Genomic DNA, 23,204 nt, shown 5'->3' on the forward strand with positions numbered 1-23,204 from the left:
ATAACAATTTTGGAAACCTACCACAAGATAGATTTTAGCAGAAAATCCTATACACACCCTGTCGGAATAAAAAAAGATTCTCATTTGCTGGTAATTATTAAAACTAGATAAGAAAAAGACAAAACAGTAACCCCATAGGCCATATATATAAATATATCCATTCAATTGCTATATAAGCCCTAATGCCCAAGCCATAAACCATCATCTCCTCCAAGAAACTAAACTACAGATTGGTGAGAAAGAGAGATCGAGCTCGATCGAAAGACATGGAAGCATACAAAAAGCTTGTGATCATTGCAGCTTTGGTGTTGGCATTGGCCATTGGGTCCAATGGTCAGGGACAGAGCTCCATCTGCCGCATGACCAAAGACGGCTTCGTGGCCTGTGCTCCGTCAGTGACTGCGACTCCTGGGATTATCCCTGCAGCCCCCACAGCCGAGTGTTGCTCAGCTCTTTCCGTCGCCGACTTTCCGTGCCTGTGCTTCTTCATGAGAAACTCGAAGCTTCTCACTACCTATGGAGTCGACCCTAACCTTGCCATGCAGCTCCCTGCTAAATGCAAACTTGCCCGGTCTGTGCATTGCTAAAAATATCGATCATCGATCATGGGGCTTTAGGTTTTGCTTGCTAGTAGCCTACTGCTGTTGTTTTTCAGAAGTTACGTTGATGTTTTTCTAGTATTTTCGTTTGTGTTTGATCTTGTTCTTCTATGTGTGGAGTTGTGTTTTGATTTTTCGGTTACGTTGTAGTACTTGTAAACTTATGTTTCTGTGTTTTGTTTAATTCATGGACTTTGCTTAAACACCAACCGTGCCAGTTCTTTTTGTTTCAAAGATCGTAATTTATGTCATACACAACCGTTCAATTATGTGCTTTATTCGTATAATGGAAGACAATGCAAATAGGAATCAACATTTTGTCTATGAAATTTGAACTTTGTTAGGTATAGACGGTGGAAACGCTATGAAATGAGATCTCCAAACCTTCTGTGATAGATGAAGTGAAGTCTGACTAAGTATTGCTATTGAAATATATTAATAAATTGACATTGTTTGAGTCCAAAAGTTTTTTTGGCAAGATCCTTTGGTGGGTTTGAGCCAGCGGGCCGATACCTGCGACCCAAAAAAAAATAAGCCTACTCGGGTTTGGGATATAGCTTCGCCCATTCCGTAGTCCATAAGGAAAACGAAACCTTATTGGGATCGAGTAGCAGAGATTGAATAGGAAACTTCAATTAATAATCCTTCTAAGGCAAGGAGCAGTCGAAACCCTAGGTGTATAAATACAGGGTTAAGCGGCAAAGCTAAGGACCCCTCTCTCGAATCAATCAATCCCAGCGATTACAAAGCCTCCCCGGAGCAAACCTTCAACCTCGTTGAAACCCGATGACCGCACGCCAGTCCTAGTCTCCCCAGGAGCCGACTGTCAGCATCACCAGATCAACCCGGCGACCGTGCTTCCAGTCCTAGTCTCCTCGCGAGCCGACTGCCAGTACTACTGCCACCGATACAACCAGCGAAGCAAGGGTAACGCCCTCGCAACCCAGCGAAGCTAAAGTCACGCTTTAGCAAAACCCGTGCCTTCTCCAAACTTCCCAGTGATTGCTCTGCTCAACCTCCAACGTTGAGTATCGATTCAGTGACGCGAAGAGATCACATCCAAAGTCCTTATCCGTAAGGCAAGAAGTCCTTTCTCGGAACTCTAGAGAAGAACCCTGTGACGAGGTTGGTGCTCTCCTCGTCCACAGCGCTTGAAGAAGAAGTCAGGTCAAGGGACTCCCCCAACGACTGCACCCCACGGTGCTGGCACGCCTGCGCACACACGCTCAAAAGAGACAGTTTGCAAGCCGACTGGTTTTGGAGCCAAACATTTTGGCACGCCCAGTGGGACCTGTAATAGTGTCTCTTCGTGAACGTAACCATTGGGAAGTCGAGCGAAAACCCTTACCAAAAGGTTTACGCCAACTGCTCAAGACACAAGACCTCCATTTACAGACCGCATTCTCGCGCAGACTGTCGTGGTCTTTCTGAAGAACAGGTGACTCAACGATTTTCTCATCCTACTCAATCATCCGACATGTCTACTGAACAGGGAGAAAATCACCCGACCGCTACTGAGGGTCAGAATGTCACTACCAATCAGGCCAGCGAGCCTGTTATCACTACCGCTGTCTCCAATACAGCGGAAGGTGGAGGAAGAGAGGCTTTCATCTCGAAGCCTATTCCGGAAGGAGCGACCTCGGAGGTGAGGTTCGCGATCATTATGGAGAACATTGAAAATCATCGCAAGAAGATAGTCGCTGATTTTGAAAGGGAAACCGCGAAGACAAACCGGCGCATGCGCGAGTTAGACCAACGCATCACCCGACATGCAGCAGATACCCAACAACAAATCACACAATCAGAAAGTGCAGTAAGGGCTCATGTCACGGGTGTCGCGAGTGAGCAGAATCAGTGCCAAAAAGAGATCCTGGAGGCCATCACAAACCAGACCCAGCAAACTGCATCAGATATGGCAGGTCTTCGCAAGGATGGCGCTAGCCTCGCAACCGAGGTGGCCATGCAGAGAGCCGAGCTGAACCAGGCAAGAGAAGTGCTGAACAAGGCTTTAGGGGATCCTAATGCTCTCCTCGGTTCACTTGGCCAGCCATCTGGCTCTAGCAAGTACGTGCCGCCTAATCAGCGAGAGAAAGCTAGCAGCACCACCACTACACCGGCTGCAACCGTTGGCGCTACGCCACAGAAAGGCAAAGAACAAGCTTTGGTTATCGGCGGCAGCAAAGATAAAGTCACCCCGTCAGGCGGACAGACCACTAGGCAGAAGCATCAGACATCGAAGGTTGGTGGAACCGCATCTGGCTCTACCACCTTTGTTCAATATGACAGCGACGGGGCCGAAAACATATATCAGGAGCTGCCAGGAAGCTATTATAGTATTGACCAGGCGGGTAACCCGATTAAGATAACGGCCTTGGCAAAGGAGATGCCCATGCCAGCATTAACTCTTCAGCAACCAGCTACAACCCACGTGGTACATGTAGGAGAAGGGACAATAGCTCTGAACCAGGCAATACCCTTGCAGGCTGCTCGCCATACTATGGCAACACCTCCGGGTCCGGACTATGTAAGACGTGAAGAGGTAGAGGAGATGATCAGGCTGGCTAATCCTGGGACCCAAGAGGATGGGGCCTATGAGGGACCTTTCCCACCGCATGTAATGCTCGCACCCTTTCCCAGGGGTTATAAAAATATCATTTTTTCTACTTTTTCAGGAGAAGACACAGAGAATGTGGCTACCCATCTGGCCAGGTTCAGGGTACAATGTGGCCAGTACCAGAATGATGACATCCTCAAATGCAGGATCTTTGGCACTTCTCTTTCAAGAGCTGCCTTTAGGTGGTTTTCGAAGCTTCGACTGGGAACCGTAGCAGATTGGCCCGCGATGGAGAAGTTATTCTGAGAAACCTTTGGGGCCATTGAACCTGAGGTTGACTTGGCTTCTCTTACCCAGATGGCCCAACAGCCTACAGAGTCTGCTGTGGCCTATCTTCAGCGCTTCCAAATTCAGAAAGCCAAGCTGAATGTCATACTGCCCGAGAAGGAGTTAGTCAAACTAGCGGTCAAAGGTTTGGAACCTCGTCAGCGGAAGAAGCAGCATGGCAGCATGATTCAATCAATGGGAGAGCTCATCACAGAGGTAGGCAGCTTCGAACATCTCCTCAGGGAAACAGATGCAAGGAAGAATGCATCTAAAGGGACATATGTGCCAGGAAAACATCGCACTGTAGCGGCCCTGAGCTATCAGCCGGCCACATATGACCCTTACTACCATCACCATAGTGAAGAAGTGGTTCAGGATGACGATGAGGAAGATGAGAATGATATCGCTGCTTACGAGTTGACCGAAAGGAAGAATCCAGCCTTGAAGCAACTGAAGATCTCTAAGGAGCCTGTCAAGCTCAAATCGATGGCCTTCACCAAACCTGAGTTCGCGACATATACTTATGATGCCAATAAGGCACACGAGATTCTGGATGAGATGATCGCGACGAAGATGGTGAAAACCGACTTCGGACCTTTTCCCCGGCCAGACCAGTTGAAAGGGAAGAAGTACTGCAAATTTCACAACCTGTGGAACCATAATACCACAGACTGTGTGAAGCTCAAAGACCAGATTTAGGTATGGCTTAATAATGGCAGTTTGCAGGTGGAAGCCCCAGTAACGGCGGCATCACTCGTAGACCTGAATCATTTTCCCGACACTGGAATCAACATGGTCGATGTGAACTGGGCTAAGCAGAGTCAGAGGAAACCGACCTTGGATTTGAGGACCAAGGGGAGAGATGGCAAATCTGCCGAGGCTGAAATCCCTGCAAAGCAGAAGGCTGCAGCGGCTGGAAAAGCCTCACCCGTGATCCTATGCTCGCGATGTAAAGAAGAGTGTGGCATCCAAGTGTCACATGAAGAGGTCGAGCAGACATTTCGTTTTGGCTCTCTCCCACCCATTAAGTGGGCCTCACCATCGCGGAACTATCAACCTTCTAGCCCAAGAGGGAAAGAGAAAATAGAGTCACCACCATCTCCAAAGGACTCCAACCTATTCAGGAAACTGAAAGCAGCCACGGTCGATCAGAAGCAAGCGGAGAAGGCCACGAACGAACGAAAGGACGTTCTAACCAAACCGTACATCCCACTTGCTCCAACTGCCACCATCAAGGAAGGAAAGTGGTACACTAGGGAAAAAGGGAAGGCAGTGGAAATAAGCTCTTCCAGGAAAAGGAAACTGTAATGCAGGTTCGGGGAAGCCAAGCGCGCTCTAGAGGCTTTGGATCAGGGCCTGATCAAGCCTTCGCAATTGGTCAAATCACCGGAGCAGTATCATAAGGAAATGGAGGCACTCGCCGCCAAGCCATTAGTGGCTCCCCGCAGCCTTCAGAAACAAGCAACAGGGGCATATAAGCCTAGTGTTTTTTGCAGGATCACTGAAGAAAGGATACCTCCGCCAGCTCGAAAAGAGAGTTCGCTGACAAGGCGACCTCATGTCAAGCGCAGATTATTTCGCGAAGAACCAGAAGCTAAACCCTCGGTTTTCGAGAGACTGGGGGGCAAGGAAAAGACTACCGATACTTTACAGTGGAGACCAAAAAGAGTCCAGAGTGTAGTGGTCGCTTCCCCCAAGGTAAGCGCAGAAGGGGAACCGAAGCCAGACTCCCCCAAGCAGACACATGTGGTACAGGAACGCGAGCAGTGTGAGGTCAAAGGCCTTATAGAGGAGTCGTTGGTAGATCGGTTGGCTAAGCAGTTCAACACTGACACCCCTGTCAATGAGCCCAAGCTTAATCCAGATGACGACATGGAGGAATCCAACATGGTTGATTCATCTTGCAACATGGTTTACGTACTTCCCCCGCGGTATGCACTGCCAGTAGCCGCCCAGAAATGCGTCGAAACTGAGGAAACCAATGCGCAGCCGTTGCAGATCACATCCGCGGTCACGACACCTGTGGAAGAAGCGGTCTTGCTTGAGACGGAGGACGCTCATGGCAAAGAATTCTTCATGAGCTTCACCAAGCCAACACCTGCGATGGTCCAACACATGAGACCTCTATATATAACCGCAGAAGTTGGTAGCATCAAGGTTAGCAAGATCATGGTAGATACCGGCGCTGCCGTTAATGTTGTCACTACCAGAACCATGCACTTTCTCGGAATCAAGAAGGAGAAGATCCAATCCACATCCCTTACGCTCAAGAACTTCGCAGGGACTGTAACAAAGACCTTGGGACTTCTTTTCTTGCACATCAAGGTTGGCCCAGCTGAGGGAGTTTATGCTTTCTTTGTGACAGATTGTTATGCGGCCTACAGTGCTATTCTGGGCCGAGACTGGATCCATAGGAGCTATTGTGTTCCATCGACTCTTCATCAGGAACTCGTTATATGGAACCGGAAGACAGATAAAGCGGAGGTGATTAAAGCGAATCCTCGTCCATTCCCTGTTTCCGCGAACTATGTAGATGCCAGGTACTATTTGGAGCCTATCACTCCATTACAGGTCAGTGGCATCGATGACAAAGGCCGCCCCACAGGGGTGACGGCCTCTGAATTGGCACAGTGGGGGCTGACGCTCGCAAAAGAGGGCTTGGAAAGGCCTGGCCACGCTGTGCCCAAACCTTTAAATGATTAATGGATTACAACCTTCCAGAGGGAGGGATAGAGGCCTTCCACTCGCTGTACGAAACACTATCATCGTACTTAGTGGAAAAAGAGGCCTACGATCGGGTCGCGACCTTAGAGGTCATCCATGAAGAGCTCTCTGACCAGGAATAAGATGCTAAGGTCGATTTTCAGCTTGCTCCAGCAGCGCTGGACGATACACCTCCTAAAGTCAGAGATCCTATCCAGAAAGTCAATCTCGGAACAGTAGATGAGCCTATGGAAGTGGTCATCAGCGCTTACTTAGAGCCTAGCGAGAAACAGAGGCTCATTGAGTTATTACATGAATTCAAAGACTGCTTCGCGGAGAAGTATGAGGACATGCCTGGCCTGTCACCAGACTTAGTTTGCCATCAACTACCAACACTCCCTGACAAGAGGCCTGTGAAACAAGAGCCGCGACGAATGAATTCCGAAACCCAAGTCCTCGTCAAAGAGGAAGTCGAAAAAATGCATAAATCGGGCATTATCAGGGTAGCCAAGTACAATCAGTGGCTATCTAATATCGTGCCAGTTCGCAAGAATAATGGCAAGATGAGGGTCTGCGTTGACTACAGAGACCTTAATGTCGCTACACCTAAAAACGTCTACCCCATGCCGGTTGCGGATATGTTAGTAGACGCCGTAGCAGGACATGAATTATTATCTTTCATGGACGGCACCGCAGGGTATCACCAGATTCCAGTAGCAGAAGAAGACAGACATAAAACCGCATTCCGTTGTCCCGGCTTCGCGGGTGTTTTTGAATATGTGGTTATGCCTTTTGGACTGAAAAATGCCGGAGCAACGTATCAGAGAGCCATGAACCTGATTTTCCACGATATACTGGGGAAGATTTTAGAGGTCTACATCGATGACGTAGTGGTGAAATCTCAGAAGAAGGGTGACCACATCACTGATCTCAGAAAGGTATTTGAGCGCATGCGGCAACACAAACTCAGGATGAATCCAGCCAAATGCGTTTTTGGAGTTCAAGCAGGAGATTTTCTGGGATTCATTGTCCATCAGAGGGGCATCGAAGTCCCTGAAGACAAAGCGAGCGCAGTCATCAATGCCACCGCCCCACGAACAAAGAAGGAATTGCAGCGGTTGCTGGGTAAGATCAACTTTCTGAGACGTTTCATCTCTAACTCTGCAGGTAAAATCCAGCCCTTCTCCCCATTGCTGAAACTACAGGGTCAGGCTGAGTTTGTGTGGGAGCCTAAACATCAAGAGGCTTTCGACAGAATCAAGGCCTACCTCGCGAGTCCGCCTGTGCTTGTTCCTCCGAGGGCTGGATTTCCATTGAAGTTATATATATCAGCAGCTGAGGTTTCCATTGGCAGCTTACTCGCCCAGGATGATGAAGAGGGCGTCGAGCATGCCATTTTCTACCTTAGTAAGACGCTCACAGATTGCGAAACCAGATACACTCCAATGGAGAAGCTGTGCCTTACATTGTACTTCTCCGCATGCAAGTTGTGGCACTACATGTTATCTTTTACTACTTGCATCATCGCTCAGACCGACTTGGTCAAGTACATGCTATCGCGACCTATCCTGAGAGGCCGCATTGGCAAATGGGTATTGGCCCTGTTCGAGTTCTCGCTGCAATACGTTCCCCAGAAAGCAGTAAAAGGACAGGCCATCGCAGACTTTCTGGCACATCACCCTACGTTGGATATCCCGACGGTGAGAGAGTTAGAAATAGCGCCCATAACTACCACCCGACCAGATTTGGCGCGCATTCTAGAGTACGCCATATGGTATCAAGCCACGGTCTCCTTGCAGCCATGGGTATTGTTTTTTTATGGTTCAAGAACTGAAACATTAGCAGGGGCAGGGATTGTTCTGGAAAACCCAGCGGGCGATCGTTTCTCTTACTCTTTCCAACTGGAGTTTAAGTGTGCAAACAACTAAGCGGAGTACGAGGCCCTTATTATTGGCCTAGAAGTCTTACTGGAACTGGGGGTAAGAGATGTTCAGGTCCGCGGCGACTCCTTACTTGTGATAAATCAGCTTCAAGAAAAATACAGATGTGCAAGCTGCTTGCTTGTCCCCTATTTGAATCGCGCCATTGAGTTACTGGATCAGTTTGATGACGTTGGTTTGGAGTACATCCCTCGCGAGCGCAACTTCGCAGCCAATGAGCTCGCTCAGTTGGCTACAAGCATTACATTGAAATATAGGGTTCGCGAACACATTCTGAAAGTCGAGCGCCGCACGTTACCTTCCTGGCTCGTACGGCCTGACCCTCCTGATGATCCAGTCGTCGCTGTCCTCGAGCCTATTGACGTTGATTGGCGCATTCGATTGATCAATTACCTCAAACAGCCAAACCAAACAGCTGACAAGAGGACTCGTTTTGTTGCCTTAAATTACTTCCTCAGGGACGATGAGCTGCGTCGGAGTGGGGAGGACGACATAGATTTTCGTTGTGTGTATGGCCATGAAGCAAAATGACTAATGCGCGAAGCACATATAGGGGTTTGCGGCGCCCATCAAGCGGGACCTAAGATGCGATGGCTCATCCGAAGACATGGTTATTATTGGCCTAGCATCCTGAAGGACTGTATCGCTTTTACTAAAGGATGCCAAGACTGTCAGGCACACGGTCCGGTCCAGCACATTCCCAACATTCCCATGCAACCTATCATCAAACCTTGGCCTGCACGAGGCTGGGCGTTGGACTTGATTGGGATGATTCACCCCCATTCTTCCCTCCAACATAAGTTCATCATTGTGGCTACTGACTTCTTTACCAAGTAGGTTGAAGCCGAACCGTTGAAGGAGGCTTCTGGTGCCACCATTCGCCAGTTCATCTTTCGTAACATTATTTGCAGGTTTGGTATCCCCGAGGTGCTCGTTTCAGACCGGGGGGCAGCTTTCATGGGAGGTCCTGTCGAGCAACTTGTCAACGATTTCGGCATCCAGTTTATCCATAACACTCCATATTATGCTCAGTCCAATGGTCAAGCAGAAGGCAGCAACAAGATTATTATTACCCTGTTAAAGAAGATGCTGATAGAAAACCCTCGACAGTGGCACGACACTTTGTATGAAACACTCTGGGCATATTGCACCTCCAAGAGGAATCCCACTGCTACCACACCCTATGCACTAATGTTTGGTCATGATGCAGTTTCACCCTTGGAAATCAACGTTCATTCCTTACGTGTGCAAGATCAGCATCACCTGATAGGTGAAGATTATGTCCAGGCGATGTGGCAAGAACACGAAGATTTAAGCGAGCAACGCTTAGCGGCCTTGGATAATTTAGTAATAGAAAAACAGCGCATCGCCCGCGCCTATGATAAGCGGACACGTGGTCGCAGTTATAAAGAAGGAGACCTTGTTTGGAAAGCTGTTTTGCCCTTTGGCGAGAAATTGACCGGTCGCGGTAAGTGGACTCCTTGCTGGGAAGGACCCTTTATTGTCCACCGCATTTTGGAACGCGGGGCTTTTCACCTCAAGGATTTGGATGGCGAAATCCATCGCAATCCCATCAACGGGCGATTCCTGAAGAAATATTACCCTAGTGTTTGGGAGTTCGAAGATCCACCAGATCAACCTTCGTCCCAGACTAGGGGCAATCATAGTTTTCCTCGGCTCGCATTATCTCTACGTTCAGGCCTTATTTTGTGGCCTTTGTCTCATATGTTTGCTTCGCCTACGAACACTAGGGGGGCAACACTCTATACACTCTGTAACATGAGGCCTTCTTTTGTTGTGGCCTTATTTTGATTAATTCCAGGCCTTCTTTTGAGGCCAACTTTTGTTGTAATTTTTCCTTGACAATGTGTGTTAAGAATATACATGATGGCCTATACATGAGGCCTTACTTTAGAACAATATTTCTTACTTGTGCTCAAAAACATTCATTCATAGAGTGGCTTTGCGGCCAAAAGCAGTACAAATTGAAACAGTTACATTTACAATTACAAGGCCAAAAGTGGCTTGAAGGATTATAGATCTGCTATGAGTTTCTTGATTTGGTTGCGGCAAGGAAGATGTGGGCAGTACCGCTGGCACTCTTCCTCTCTTCAACCACATCCTCCTTCGATCTGAGTTGCAGCTGCTCTCATTTGTACCGGAGGAAGAGGGAAGGAAATAATCCATCCCAACCCTTCTAGTAGATTGTCCTCCAGGATGGAGATGGCCTCTGGAGCGAGCGCGACTCACAACCACATCTACCTCCAGGGGAAAAACAGAAGCCTCGTAGTCAGACCCTGGAGGTAGGCCGGGGAAGAAGAACAGGCGGCCTCAAAATGGCCTTCCGCCATTCTCCCTCCTGCTCCACGCAAGCAGTCTGAGAAGAGGGACCCTTCAGAATCTCGTTCTGCCACGTTAGGAGCGTGGCGTGTTCTTCGGTTTAACTGGGACTGGCAAGTTCGTCCAGAGTCCCAGAAACCAAAGACACGCCATTGGACCTGAGATTAGGCCATGAGGCCTACCCAGGTTTTGAGATTAAGCCATGAAGCCTATGAATTTGTGGCTAAGGGTGAAACCTCGGGAAGAAGATTTTAGAAACTGAAGGAAGAGCAGCAAGGCCTGTGAGGTTATCTCTGGAGAAGACACGATTGCTTGGTTTCCTATTCTCCCTGAGGGCAGGTATTTATAGTGCCAGTCGTAGTAATCCCAACCGCGCGATGGGCAGTTGAAGTACTTTCAACGCCATCAATGAGAGTATCAGTGGAATTGAATGCAAAGATCTCGGAAATGAAGGCACTTGAAAACGCGTGGGAAGCGGGGCAGTTTTCAAGGAGATAACCGCTCTGTTTCAAGATTATCTGTTCAAACCAACTTCAATAGCAATAAAGGTGAACATTGAATTGATTCAAAAGTTGAGTATATATTTGGGCCAGGCAAAGTGGGCTAAATATATTAGATAAATAATAATATTGTTCATACAAACTGGGCCTAATAATAGAGGCCTAGAGTTTTCGGCCCGCATGGGTCAGACGCAGTAGATGTTCGTCTAAGCGAAAACTAGCGTCAGCAGCAGCTCGCTCCGCTTGTCTGGCTGCTTCGCGAGCCTGAGCTAAGTTTTGAGACATCTCTTCGAAGGCCACTAGGGGTTGTTCTAGCAGAGGTTCCTCATGCTCAAGCCGGGCCGTCACCGCAGTCAATTGGGCTTGCAGTTCGTGGATTTGGGTCCAAAGATGATTCTGTGTGATCCGTAAATCTCTGACGAGGATAGCTCTATCGCCCAAGAAGTCGCGAGATGTCTCTGTCTGTTGTACAAGGCCCTGATAGTGGGCCTGAGCTTGCCTAGCTTGTGCGGTCGCGGTCATTCTTTCATTGATCCGCTCAGGAAGGTTTTGTAACAGCTCATATATCTCGGTGAACTCGGCCTCAGTGATAGTTCGCTCGCGGCGAAGAACCATCAAGTACTCTTGAGCTCTGGCGGACGCGCCCGGCAGTAAGATGTCAGGGCTCAGAAGTCGCTGTAGCCCATCCTTCGCTTCATCTATAACTCCGGGAGGGGCCACTTCGAGTACGCAAACAAGCCTTTCCAATCTGGAAGGAGGCTCAGGTAGAGGAGCAGCAGCAGCATGGGCCTCTTGAGGCTCTATAACAGGGACCGCTTCCGGCTCTGGTTCAGCATTCGCTCCCTCTCCCACTTCAGGAACATGGGGGGCAGGCTCCTGGATCACCATATCTTCACCGATTGGGTCTGCTGGATCAGCGACAGGTACCTCTGCAGCGATAACTGTTTCCCCGACAGGATCAGGACTCTGTGGTTAAGGAAGAATTATTGGAGTGCACAGAGACTAAAATAAGGACTAAGGCATTATGCTCAGGGGAGAGTGTACCTCTGCGGCCAGAGGCTCGTGCAGGATTGCTATCGGTGCAGGCTCTTGAGCTGCTTCATTAGGAAGGGGATCAAGCGCTATTTGCGTTAAGGGTTGTGCGACGATCGGTTCCTCAGGCGGTGTGTCTGAAGGGGCTATCCCTTCTTCCAATTCGGGCGAACTGTCGTCTATGACCTGCACCGGAATTGAGGCCAATTGCGCGTCGCTCACGGTACTGGCAGTCGGTGGAAGATTACTCGAATCCGTGGGTGCTTGGGCCTGCGAGGCAGATGTCCCTTCACCAACAGCCGAAGAGCCTTCCCCAGCTTGTCCAGAGGACCGGTGACGAACCTGCGAGCAAAGACAGTTATAGGAATTGAAATAAAGGGTGAATAAATTCTAATGTGGGTTTCCCATCTCTTACCAGTCGATCAGTGATTGGTTCATCCTCTTCCCATGGGTCAGTGCGAGGGTCCGACCGGCTGCGCTTGAGAGCCAAAGCAGCGGCGACTTGCCAAAATCAAAGGGTCAGACTTAGCTCATAGAGAAGGCATGATCCTAAGAATAGAGGGTTCTTACGGTCTGCGGGTTATCATCGTCAGAGGAGGAATTTTCAACTTCAGGCTCCGCGATCACCGCTTTTTGCTTTCCAGGCTGGTCAGCGGCCGAGGAGGCACTGATTGTCCGGCTGCCAGAACGTGGCGCGTTTCCCTGATCCAATGAAAGGTGAGTGAAAAGAAAGTAATGAAGAAAGATACATGAGATAGAATTAAGATACTTACCTCCAGAGGGGGTTCACGGATTACGATACCAGCCTGGGCCGGGCGAGAGGCTCGCGCCGGTTGTGTTGCCGGAAGAGGCTGGGATCATGTAGCGTCCTCAGAAAAGCAAGCGAGCATTTCAACATCGGTAGGATAGGGGTTTTTCAGTTCTCCGAAGATGGCCGCAAAAAGTTCATCATCCCGCTGAGTCCAACAATTAACGGAGACTTCTTCCCACTATGCTTCATATCCTTCCTCAGTCCCGTCCACGGCGTCGATAACCTGAGCCCGATCAGGAAGATCAACCAGTGCGAGTATGCTTTGTGCTGGCACAAGCCCAGTAGGGGGCCCGAATCTACGCCAAGAGGTGTTGTAGTTCCAAGCATCGTACAGAGGAAATGGCACCAACTGGACGAGGCCAAATTGGCGAGCGAAATGGTTCTAAGCGTAGAGCTCGTAACTAAGTTCTTCAGCAGCGATCCTGATATCTGAGCAGGAGATCGCGCGGCGAAAGGCTATGCGCGCGCGATCACTGTAGCGAGGATCGCCAGGAAGGAAGCCATATTCAAGTAAAGGTGGGAATCTTCTATCCAAAACTATATCGCAGTATGGCATCTCATCCAGGAGGTACAGGTAAGAAAAACATTCGGAGTAAGGAGGGGATGAGTACCTTCCCTCGTGGCTGAACCACTGACCCAGGAGTTGGTCAGCCGGCGGAAGTAGCGGGATGTCATCCCGACAGAAGAATGGAAAGTAAGTTTGGATCCAGAAGTCCAAGACCCAAAAGGGGCCAGACATGCTAGTCTCAAATGGATGCATCGTGGCTTGATATAACATGCGGTAGAGGGCTCCTAGTACCGGTTGCCCGAGCCCGACGTTGCTGCCGTTGTAGAGGGTCGTCGCCAGAAGAGTCCAAGTACCAGTGGGCTTGCAGGAGGAGGTGCAGAATATGAACTTGCAGAGCCAATACTCCAGGAAAGCGATTCCGCCGGTCGCATTGTGCTCCCGGCTGTAATACGCCAACCATCGTGGGTAGGAGCCACTGTGGGTGCTGCGACCATGTTGGGCCATGGTCGAAGTGAAGTTCACATAATCGAATTGACCATAGATCGATGGTGTGTGTGATACCTGCTGCATGGAAGATGGAAACATAGATCGATGGTGTGTGTGATACCTGCTGCATTCCAGCGAGGCAGATCACGCGCCCGTGTTTCGCGATACCAAGAGGTCTCCGCTAAACTGATGGAGGACGGCCAATGCCCTATTTTGGCTCGATGGTTTTGGGCGCCCCAACTACTGAAATCTCCAGGAGTCCTTCAGAGGACTGGAATAGGCCGCCGGAAGGGTAGGCTGTAAAGAGCGGCAGCATCGGCTGGAATAGCATCTTGTGGCGCTGGCCCCAGTCCGGTTTGGTGGTCCGAGAATCGAAGGAGCAGGGGTCGATGGATAGTTGTTTGGAGATGAATGCGGGCACCGATGTTGGTTCCCCAAGTATAGGCGACTTTTTCGTTTAACTCTTCCTCTTGATCGATGACTATTTTCTTCGGGGGAGCCATTTCTGGGTTTCTGCGAAGGAGATATCGGAAGAAATGGGTTTTTTTCTGGGTTTAAGAGACTGGAAGGGTTTCTGATGTGACAGGCCTTGCGGTCGTGGGTTTAAATAAGGAATTTTGTGAGGGAAACGATGCAACAGAAAGGCGTTTTGCAAACGAAGGGACGCGACCTTCATTAATGACATCGGTTCAAGCGACCGACGCGTCGTTTTAGTCCCCTTCAATCAGTTACATCTTCGCGGGCCTGATTTCGGGGCCTGGGGGCAATGTTTGAGCCCAAAAGTATTTTTGGCAAGATCCTTTGGTGGGTTTGAGCCAGCGGGCCGATACCTGCGGCCCAAAAAAAAAAAAGCCTACTCGGGTTTGGGATATAGCTTCGCCCATTCCGTAGTCCATAAGGAAAACGAAACCTTATTGGGATCGAGTAGTAGAGATTGAATAGGAAACTTCAATTAATAATCCTTCTAAGGCAAGGAGCAGTCGAAACCCTAGGTGTATAAATACAGGGTTAAGCGGCAAAGCTAAGGACCTCTCTCTCGAATCAATCAATCCCAGCGATTACAAAGCCTCCCCGGAGCAAACCTTCAACCTCGTTGAAACCCGGTGACCGCACGCCAGTCCTAGTCTCCCCGGGAGCCGACTGTCAGCATCACCAGATCAACCCGGCAACCGTGCTTCCAGTCCTAGTCTCCTCGCTAGCCGACTGCCAGTACTACTGCCACTGATACAACCAGCGAAGCAAGGGTAACGCCCTCGCAACCCAGCGAAGCTAAAGTCACGCTTTAGCAAAACCCGTGCTTTCTCCAAACTTCCCAGTGATTGCTCTGCTCAACCTCCAACGTTGAGTATCGATTCGGTGATGCCAAGAGATCACATCCAAAGTCCTTATTCGTAAGGCAAGAAGTCCTTTCTCGGAAGGCTAGAGAAGAACCCTGTGACGAGGTTGGTGCTCTCCTCGTCCACAGCGCTTGAAGAAGAAGTCAGGTCAAGGGACTCCCCCGACGACTGCACCCCACGGTGCTGGCACGCCTGCGCACACACGCTCAAAAGAGACAGTTTGCAAGCCGACTGGTTTTGGAGCCAAACAGACATTATTCAGATATTCAGATATTATATATGCTCTCACACTCCAACTTCAATATATTTTCTAACTTTTAAGCAGTGAAAAGATGAATTGAAGAACTTAATCTACTAATTAGAGTCAAAATATAAGCCAAATAACCTTGTCTTAATTAAGAATGCTTCAGATGCTGGTTTAGAGTAACTCCAAAAATTTCCCTATAATTTTTGTATTATAGGGAAGCAAAAGTCAAAGTTTTAACTTCTTTTTCTTCTCCAACTCCAACAGATTCTCTATTTTACAGGAATCCCTAAAATCTCTATAATCATTCCTTAAAATTTTAGAGATTGCTGTAAATTTATGGAATTTGGTTTTATTTTTCCTCACTATCCCTAAAATGAGGATAATTACAAGGAATCTGTTGGAGCAAAAGATGCTCATTTTTTCCTAAAATAGAGTAAAATCAAAATATAAAGAAGCTGTTGGAGTTGCTCTTAATAATTAATCTCTCGGATGTATGAATTCCAATCAAGCATTCGTCATTGACCGGGGAATTGAGATCTCCTAACCAGGATACAAATTTTGGACCAAATTAATTAACTTGTCCAAGCGTGCACGTGGTTAAGCTTCCTGGAGTTTATTGCTTTGATATATCTTTATGTTATAAAGTAGAGAAAAGATGAAGAGAGAATAGTTGGGAAGAAGTAGAAGTGTTATCATTCAGTCTCATTAGCCTCCTTTATATAGAGGTAGGGTTTACATCAAAGTACATAACTAATGAGTATTTACTTGGACATCCACATAGATAATAATATATACAACACTCCCCCTTGGATGTCCACCAATGAATGATGGTATTGGACGCGCTTATTGTTGCCTCGTTAAAAACCTTGCCAGGTAACAAAAACCCAGGGGACAAAAAATAACCTTGGTCGAAAGACAAAAAGAGCGCAACGCGCATATGTCCTAGGTAGCATGCTTCTGGATGCTCCCCCTGATGAGAATCTCATCCTGATTGTTGCAAGCCTCATTCATGTATGAGATAAGCTACATGTACCATATATAGTAGTTTAATGTGTCTATCACTGAAGTGAGACCATGTGTGTTTTGCATATAGGGGCTCATCACAAAATTTCATACCTGCAAAGTTAAAGCAATACTAACAAAGCTAGATGATTTTCAACAAGCCTTACCTCATATGATAAGGTTAGAAAACAATCTCATATGCTCAAAATCATACACAAAGTAATAGCTAAACAATATAAAGAAATTGACACATTTAACTTTGTATAGTTTAAAACATTGAAAAATCATCATGGCATACCTAGCCATACACATCAATATATTTGTGTATTGATATGTCTCATATAAGCTCTTCAAGAGCTCTAAGTAATTCATAACTTTGCGAAAGTTGGAATATGTTGCAACATTATATTCATAATTCGAATTCGATAGTAGTCTCTTCATAGTACTCATTAAGGCAATTTAGATCTCGTTGACTAGAACGAAATGAGTACATATGAGCTAGCTTTAGACTCTTTGATTCCATGAGTGAGCTTTAGGCTCTTTCGACCTTTCATGGACTTGCATTTGAATCATTCATTCATGTATTTGAATCCCTTGAGGATTGATAAACAATATGCTTATAATGACAATTTACTTTTGAGATTTTGCTTTTAGCAATGTGTCTTTAAGATCTTCATAATATATGATGACAACGTGTCATAAATCTCTCGTCAATATAACAGCTATATGTAACACTGTACTTATAGAAAATTGTCATTCGTATAAGGGAAGATATTCATAATCTCATGTCTCGATAAATAGACATTGTGTCATAGTGATTTATCTTCACTTTTGATAAATACCCTTTTGTACCATGTAGGGTTAAAGGTCCAAGTATTTCATCATGTTTCAATTATTCAATTTCATTGGAATTGCCTCTTTCCAATTTGGCCAATAATATACTTTGTTGACACTCATGGTGAAACGTGGTATAGCATCCATACAGCCCTTAAAGATTTTTGGTAGCTACCAAATGTAAATTATCATCGATGATCAACAATCATAGATCCCACACATTCTTATATGCATGCATTAGCTATAATAAGCTTATTGATATTGGGTACGCATGCCACTTCTGGGGCATACATTGTCGTTTCTAGGACAATCATCTCTCATAGATGAATTACCTAGCGAATGTGGATCTTTTAACTTATAATCTCATATAGAGCATTATAGGGCTTGTATAATCTTCCCAATTTTGGGAGTTTAAAACTTTAGACCTGGTGGATACAATCCACACAAATTCACGCCGTTATTCAAATGACAGTAGTCTTTCCTCCCCCTAACGGCGGGAAGACTGTCTTATTATGACCATACTCAAAAGATGCATTCAAAAATCTATCACTTTCTTTGGAGTGAAGATGTTCATTGGCTGGTGGCGAATCCAAACCAAGTTTTAGGTCAAAAATGTTTTGTCCATTAGCATCAACCATATTGATTTATTATTGTATCACTAAGACATCATTTCCTAATGGCGTACCTACACCCTCTGTATGTGTAGCCATATTAGGAGCTGTGATATTGTTTAATGACATTCTCTTCAAGAGAACCATGTCAATTGGATACATTTGCATCCCACAAATCAAATGGAGTCTATATTGTTTGTATTAATATGGTCGGTCTCAAGGACTTTAACCCAAGCAGATGTCTTTGCATTTAGCATATGATTTTGTCACTTTCTTTTATCAATTCACTAGTTTTGATATTTCTCGAAGTCAAAATGAGACGGTGGATAAATATCTCAGACCAATTCATATCGTTCTTCAGGAACAATCTTTCTGCCCCTCATGGCAGGAGGATTATTGTCTCATTAAAGTGACAACTCGTAAATATGCAAAAAAATAAATAATTTGCTTGTGAGTAAGATTAGCAATCATCAAATTTGTAAGCGATTCCACGCAACATGGTAGACAAAAGATGATGTAATCGATCATGCCAAATAGTGAATTTGGTTCAATGAACTTCTGGTTCATGACATTACATATATGCCACAATGTACTGTGAAAATTCGATACAGTATATATCTGATGGCATAAAGTCTTCTCCAACCATATAGGAGGCAATTAATGCAACAATATTTCAAATTTGGTAACATGATAGTAGCTCATTTGGAGCCATAAATCAAGATCTACAACTCATGATATGAGTGTTACCTTAACTTGAGTAAACATCAATTGTGAAATATTGACAATTGGAATGGACCAAATTCATTTTGAACTGCTGGCCAAAATGATATATTCCGAATTTCAAGTTGAAGACTATAATCCATAATAATAGAGTAACTTCATCATGTGGAGAACCTCAAGTTCTGTGTCACATATAAATGACGTAGTCATAAAGAGGAGGGACTCCAGGCCCTCATATAATTGGAGATCCAAGAAACTTAAGGTTTCAATTTTTTTCAATTTATAACAACCTCTTAAGGAACATCAGGTTCCTAGATAATCGGATTAAGAAACATTTAGTTTCAATGGGAACTCAAAAGGTTACAATAAATCTATGGAGTAGCACAATAGTGCTTTCAAGTTGCTTATTGTAAGCAAAAGACATCAGGGATGTGTGATGATCTCAATGTTCTTATTAGTCAATGAAATTTAATTTGACTAGTGCCATTTTGAAAATGGCTTGATAAACATCCACCATATAGTGTACCATAGGTGACACACGCCCAATTTTTAATTTCCTCACATGTGTGGCTGTTAGGGTAGTATTTACCTTGACTCCTGATTTCTCTCTTGCCATTATTCACTTCTGGTGGCATTTCATGGTGTAGCCATGTCAATTGGCTTTCTTGCTATACAATGGGATCCATGAGATGGGGAGATTATACACCTCTGGTAATATTGGAGGCACAAAATGCAAAGAGACAATAATGTGTGCTCTTCTGGAGCCATAAATCAGATATGTAAGATCTGAGATGATTTTTATATTACCCTCATAAGCATAAGCCTTAATAATATTTTCTGGACACCATAGATAAAATTGCATTGCCTGAAAATCACTCAAAACATAAGTTTGAAGATGACATAAATCAAATTTGCAAGAATTGAACAGTGGATCTCATAGGATATACACGAAGCTTCTAGTTCGTGTTATACAGGTAAAACATGACGTTCAATTATTGTATTGTTGGTCGATATAGATTGATAACATCAAATGCATTTTGAACTTCTGGTCAAAATGATTATTCGAAATATCGAGTTTAAACTTTATGACCATAACTTATGAGTAAAGGACTTTAGATGTTCATCTAGTTAGTTTGATCATTGAGGAACTTCAAGTCCTCATGTAATTAAGGATCAAGGAACTACAGGTTCTGATCTCTTTTAATTGCAAAATCCACGATCACAAATTTGGGGTATACTCATACTTATTCGTCATAAACCAACGGTTAAATATCTGCTTACTTTTAAATTGGTGTCAATATAATTCCCTCAAAACTTCAGGTTTGAGGTTGACCGAGATTAAAACTCTTTGATAAATTGTCCATATATCCACTCGAAACTTAAGGCTCAAGTCTGCACAATTAAAACTTCAGGTTCTAAGGTGGAATGCTTTAAGCAGGCATAAAGAAGAATGTATCAATCGACATATGAAAATTTACTCGAAACTTCTAGTTCGAGTTGACATAAAGTCAAATAAACTATGAATGAATTATATGTGTAATCGAAGCTTCAGGTTCAAATATTTTTTCTATGAACTGCAAGTTCTAAGATTTCATAATTTGAACTTCGGGTTCAAATAAATTTGGTGCTCGAAACTTCAGGCTCGAGGTGGCTAAAGTGAATCTTCAAGTTCACTTTTAACTAATTTATATTTTATACTCAAAGCTTCGGGTTTGAGTTTTACTGTTGGAACTTCAAGTTCTGCTATGAAATTTTGAACTTCTGGTTCAAAAATATTACACTCAAAATTCATATGTTCGAGGTATAGGACTGCTGGTCCGTATGAGTAACAAAAAAAATACTTAACGAAAGAAAAGAAATTAATAGATAGCGAGCAAATAAATAAAATAATAATGGAAACTTCTGGTTCCAGTAATGAAGAGAATACACAGAACTTCTGGTCTGGTTCATGAAAATCTTATATTTCTCTTCAAATTGCACAAGAAAGCAATATTGTCTTCTGGACAAATTCTCTTTATAAAAAAATATATAGTCAAGAGGATTCTGGCATTGACTTAGTCTCCATCCTCAAACTACAGCTTCTGGAGGTGGTTTGAACCCCATTATTGAAAAAAAAATTAGAGGAACTTCAGGCCCTCTTATAATTGGGGATTAAGATGAGTTTATATAACGTTGAGGATCTTCTGGCCCTCTTTAATTGCATAAGTTGTGAGGAACTCCATGTCGTAATTTCTCATTGTATAATTCTGGAGGAACTTCAGGTCCTCATGTAATCGAATCTAAAAACATGAAGTTTCGATCAATTGTGATTATATTCACATTTAATCATATTATGAACAAAGCATAAATAATATTGAGCATATTGATAGTTCATATGATATAACAGAGGGACTGGAAAAAAAAATTGTATCTAATACAACTTGATAAGTCTACGGATCAGAAAACAGAAACAAGGCAATATACAACCAATTGATATTAGAGATATGGAGTGTAATCAGACCTAGAAATTAGAGCAAATTCAACTTACCAATAAATTTTGATATATATGCAAAAGCTCTTGGCTCCCACGAGATCACTTCAACCCACTGCTCTTGGCTCCCACAATATCACAATTGTAATTACCAAATTTGATATTCCTGAGTGTATGTATTATTCTATATTTAGAAGGCGATTTGCAAAACAAATTGATAAACCAAACAATGACAAGTGAGAGTACTGATAAAGGGTCCATGGATAATCATGGAGATACAAATATATCATGATGTACTGATAATATATAAAAGCCCCTTTTATTTGCTTGCTAAAACCAGTCGAAGCAAATGATTTTGATAGGCAAGTCAGTAGCTAGCTGTCCCTTAATCAAGATTTGAAAACATTGTAATATTATGCAAAATCGAACCAATTTGTTTGCATAATTACACAACCTGCGAATCAAATATAGGTTAAACAAAAAAAAACTGCTATAATTATAAAAATTAAACTCATAGCTCATGAATCATGGTAAAAAAAAACAACACACGTTGCACCAAGACGTCTTAGATCATCATCGAGTTTTTAAGAAAGAAAAAAAAAAAAAAAAAAAAGCAAAACGTGCTGATAATGTGTTATAAAGTAGAGAAAAGATGAAGAGAGAATAGTTGGGAAGAAGTAGAAGTGTTATCATTCAATCTCATTAGCCTTCTTTATATAGAGATAGGGTTTACATCAAAGTACATAACTAATGAGTATTTACTTAGACATCCACATAGATAATAATATTTACAACACTTTATGAATTATTTATGTAATTAATCTCAAATAAGTGGTGTGGTATACTGCTCAAATCAATAAATAGAGCTAATAAGGTTATAGTTATGGCCGTCAATTCTGACAGAAACTTTTTACACTACTTGATCGACATGAAATAAAACAGGTTGAACTAGCTTTGAGTATAAAATGGGTCTCATTAATGGCAAACTCGCCAAGACATGATTGATAAATGGGTGGGTCTAGGATCAACCCATTAATTCTAAAATGACTCACTTAACTTGTTTAACGTCGTGTATATATGATTGCACACTATATTTATGCTTTTATTGTAAGTGATCAACCCATCAACTCTAAAATGACTCACTTAACTTGTTTAATGATGTGTATATATGATTGCACACCATATTTATGCTTTTATTGTAAGTCATACTTCAGAACTATACTATAATTTTTACATAGTTTCCTTTTTGTAAAGTTATATATCGTGCACTCAATATAACGGTCAACCAAAACCCTTTATGTTGGAAGAATTGGAATAATTCATATTTGCATGACAAAATTACCTATTTGATCGAGTTGTGTGGGTCGGGCAAGTAATCTACAAAATAAATTTGTTGAGTTTGAGTTTGAATTTTTCAACACACTTAAGTCTTGACATGAAACCTGACATGGTACAACTCATTCACATCTCTAGTTGTAGTCGAATATGCAATCTTGGTTATTCTGGAATAAAAGGTTTTTTTTTCATTCTAAAAAAAAAAATACAATCTTATATTAACAACTGAAAATACATAATAACTAGTTATCTATATGTCGAACTATAAAGAAAACAGTTATATCACTAAATCAAATGATATTGAGCACCTATTTAGATCAATGGATAGTAATACTCTGAATAGAGATTTTGGAAAACACAATTACGGATTTTTTTACCCCATTTTCGGGCCGTATTATGGATAACAACGGATGGATTTGAACTTAAACTAATTATTGGGCCCATTTAAACACCGGCGCATAAACGAAATCCCATAAAGCTCAAGGACCAAATAGCAAAGCAAAGGAGCTTTAGGGTTTTCTCTACTAAGAAACGAGTATAAATACATAGAGCAGGGTTTAGCAGCCAAGCAAAACAGGAACTCCAAGACCCTTCGGTTCCTCCATCCCAATCTTCATATACAGTATTGTTCTAACAATATACTTCTCTTGGGTTTTTATTGATTTGTCAATGATTTTGAGTCTTTCTGCGAATGAAAGATTGGAGGTGCCTCCATTAATCCCAGATAAGCTGAGTTTTCGTGCTTATCTGATTCATAGGAGGCCAAAAACGACTCTGGAAGTTTCGCTGATAAATGCCTTATTTTCTTATTTTACAAAGGCGTTTACTAGTAACTCCGCCATACATTG

The 23,204-nt window shown here is 44.1% G+C and overlaps 1 protein-coding gene and 1 non-coding gene across 2 annotated transcripts; both read left to right on the forward strand.

Annotated features, from left to right (window-relative positions):
* Positions 1-266: 266 nt before the first annotated feature.
* LOC112170958 (putative lipid-transfer protein DIR1) lies at positions 267-587 on the forward strand. The gene has a single exon (XM_024308222.1). It carries the CDS (start codon positions 267-269, stop codon positions 585-587), a length of 321 nt encoding a protein of 106 aa, XP_024163990.1.
* A 22,486-nt stretch (positions 588-23,073) lies between these two features.
* Positions 23,074-23,204, forward strand: LOC112174935. Its single transcript, XR_002926245.1, has one exon. It is a non-coding gene; the product is annotated as a small nucleolar RNA snoR83 (small nucleolar RNA).

The sequence above is a fragment of the Rosa chinensis genome, chromosome 6 (genome assembly GCF_002994745.2).
Source record: "Rosa chinensis cultivar Old Blush chromosome 6, RchiOBHm-V2, whole genome shotgun sequence".
In the NCBI taxonomy this organism is placed as follows: Eukaryota; Viridiplantae; Streptophyta; class Magnoliopsida; order Rosales; family Rosaceae; genus Rosa; species Rosa chinensis.

What these genes read in the sequence shown, in the direction of transcription:
- LOC112170958 (XM_024308222.1), top strand. Translation starts at nt 267, where the DNA reads ATGGAAGCATACAAAAAGCTTGTGATCATTGCAGCTTTGGTGTTGGCA.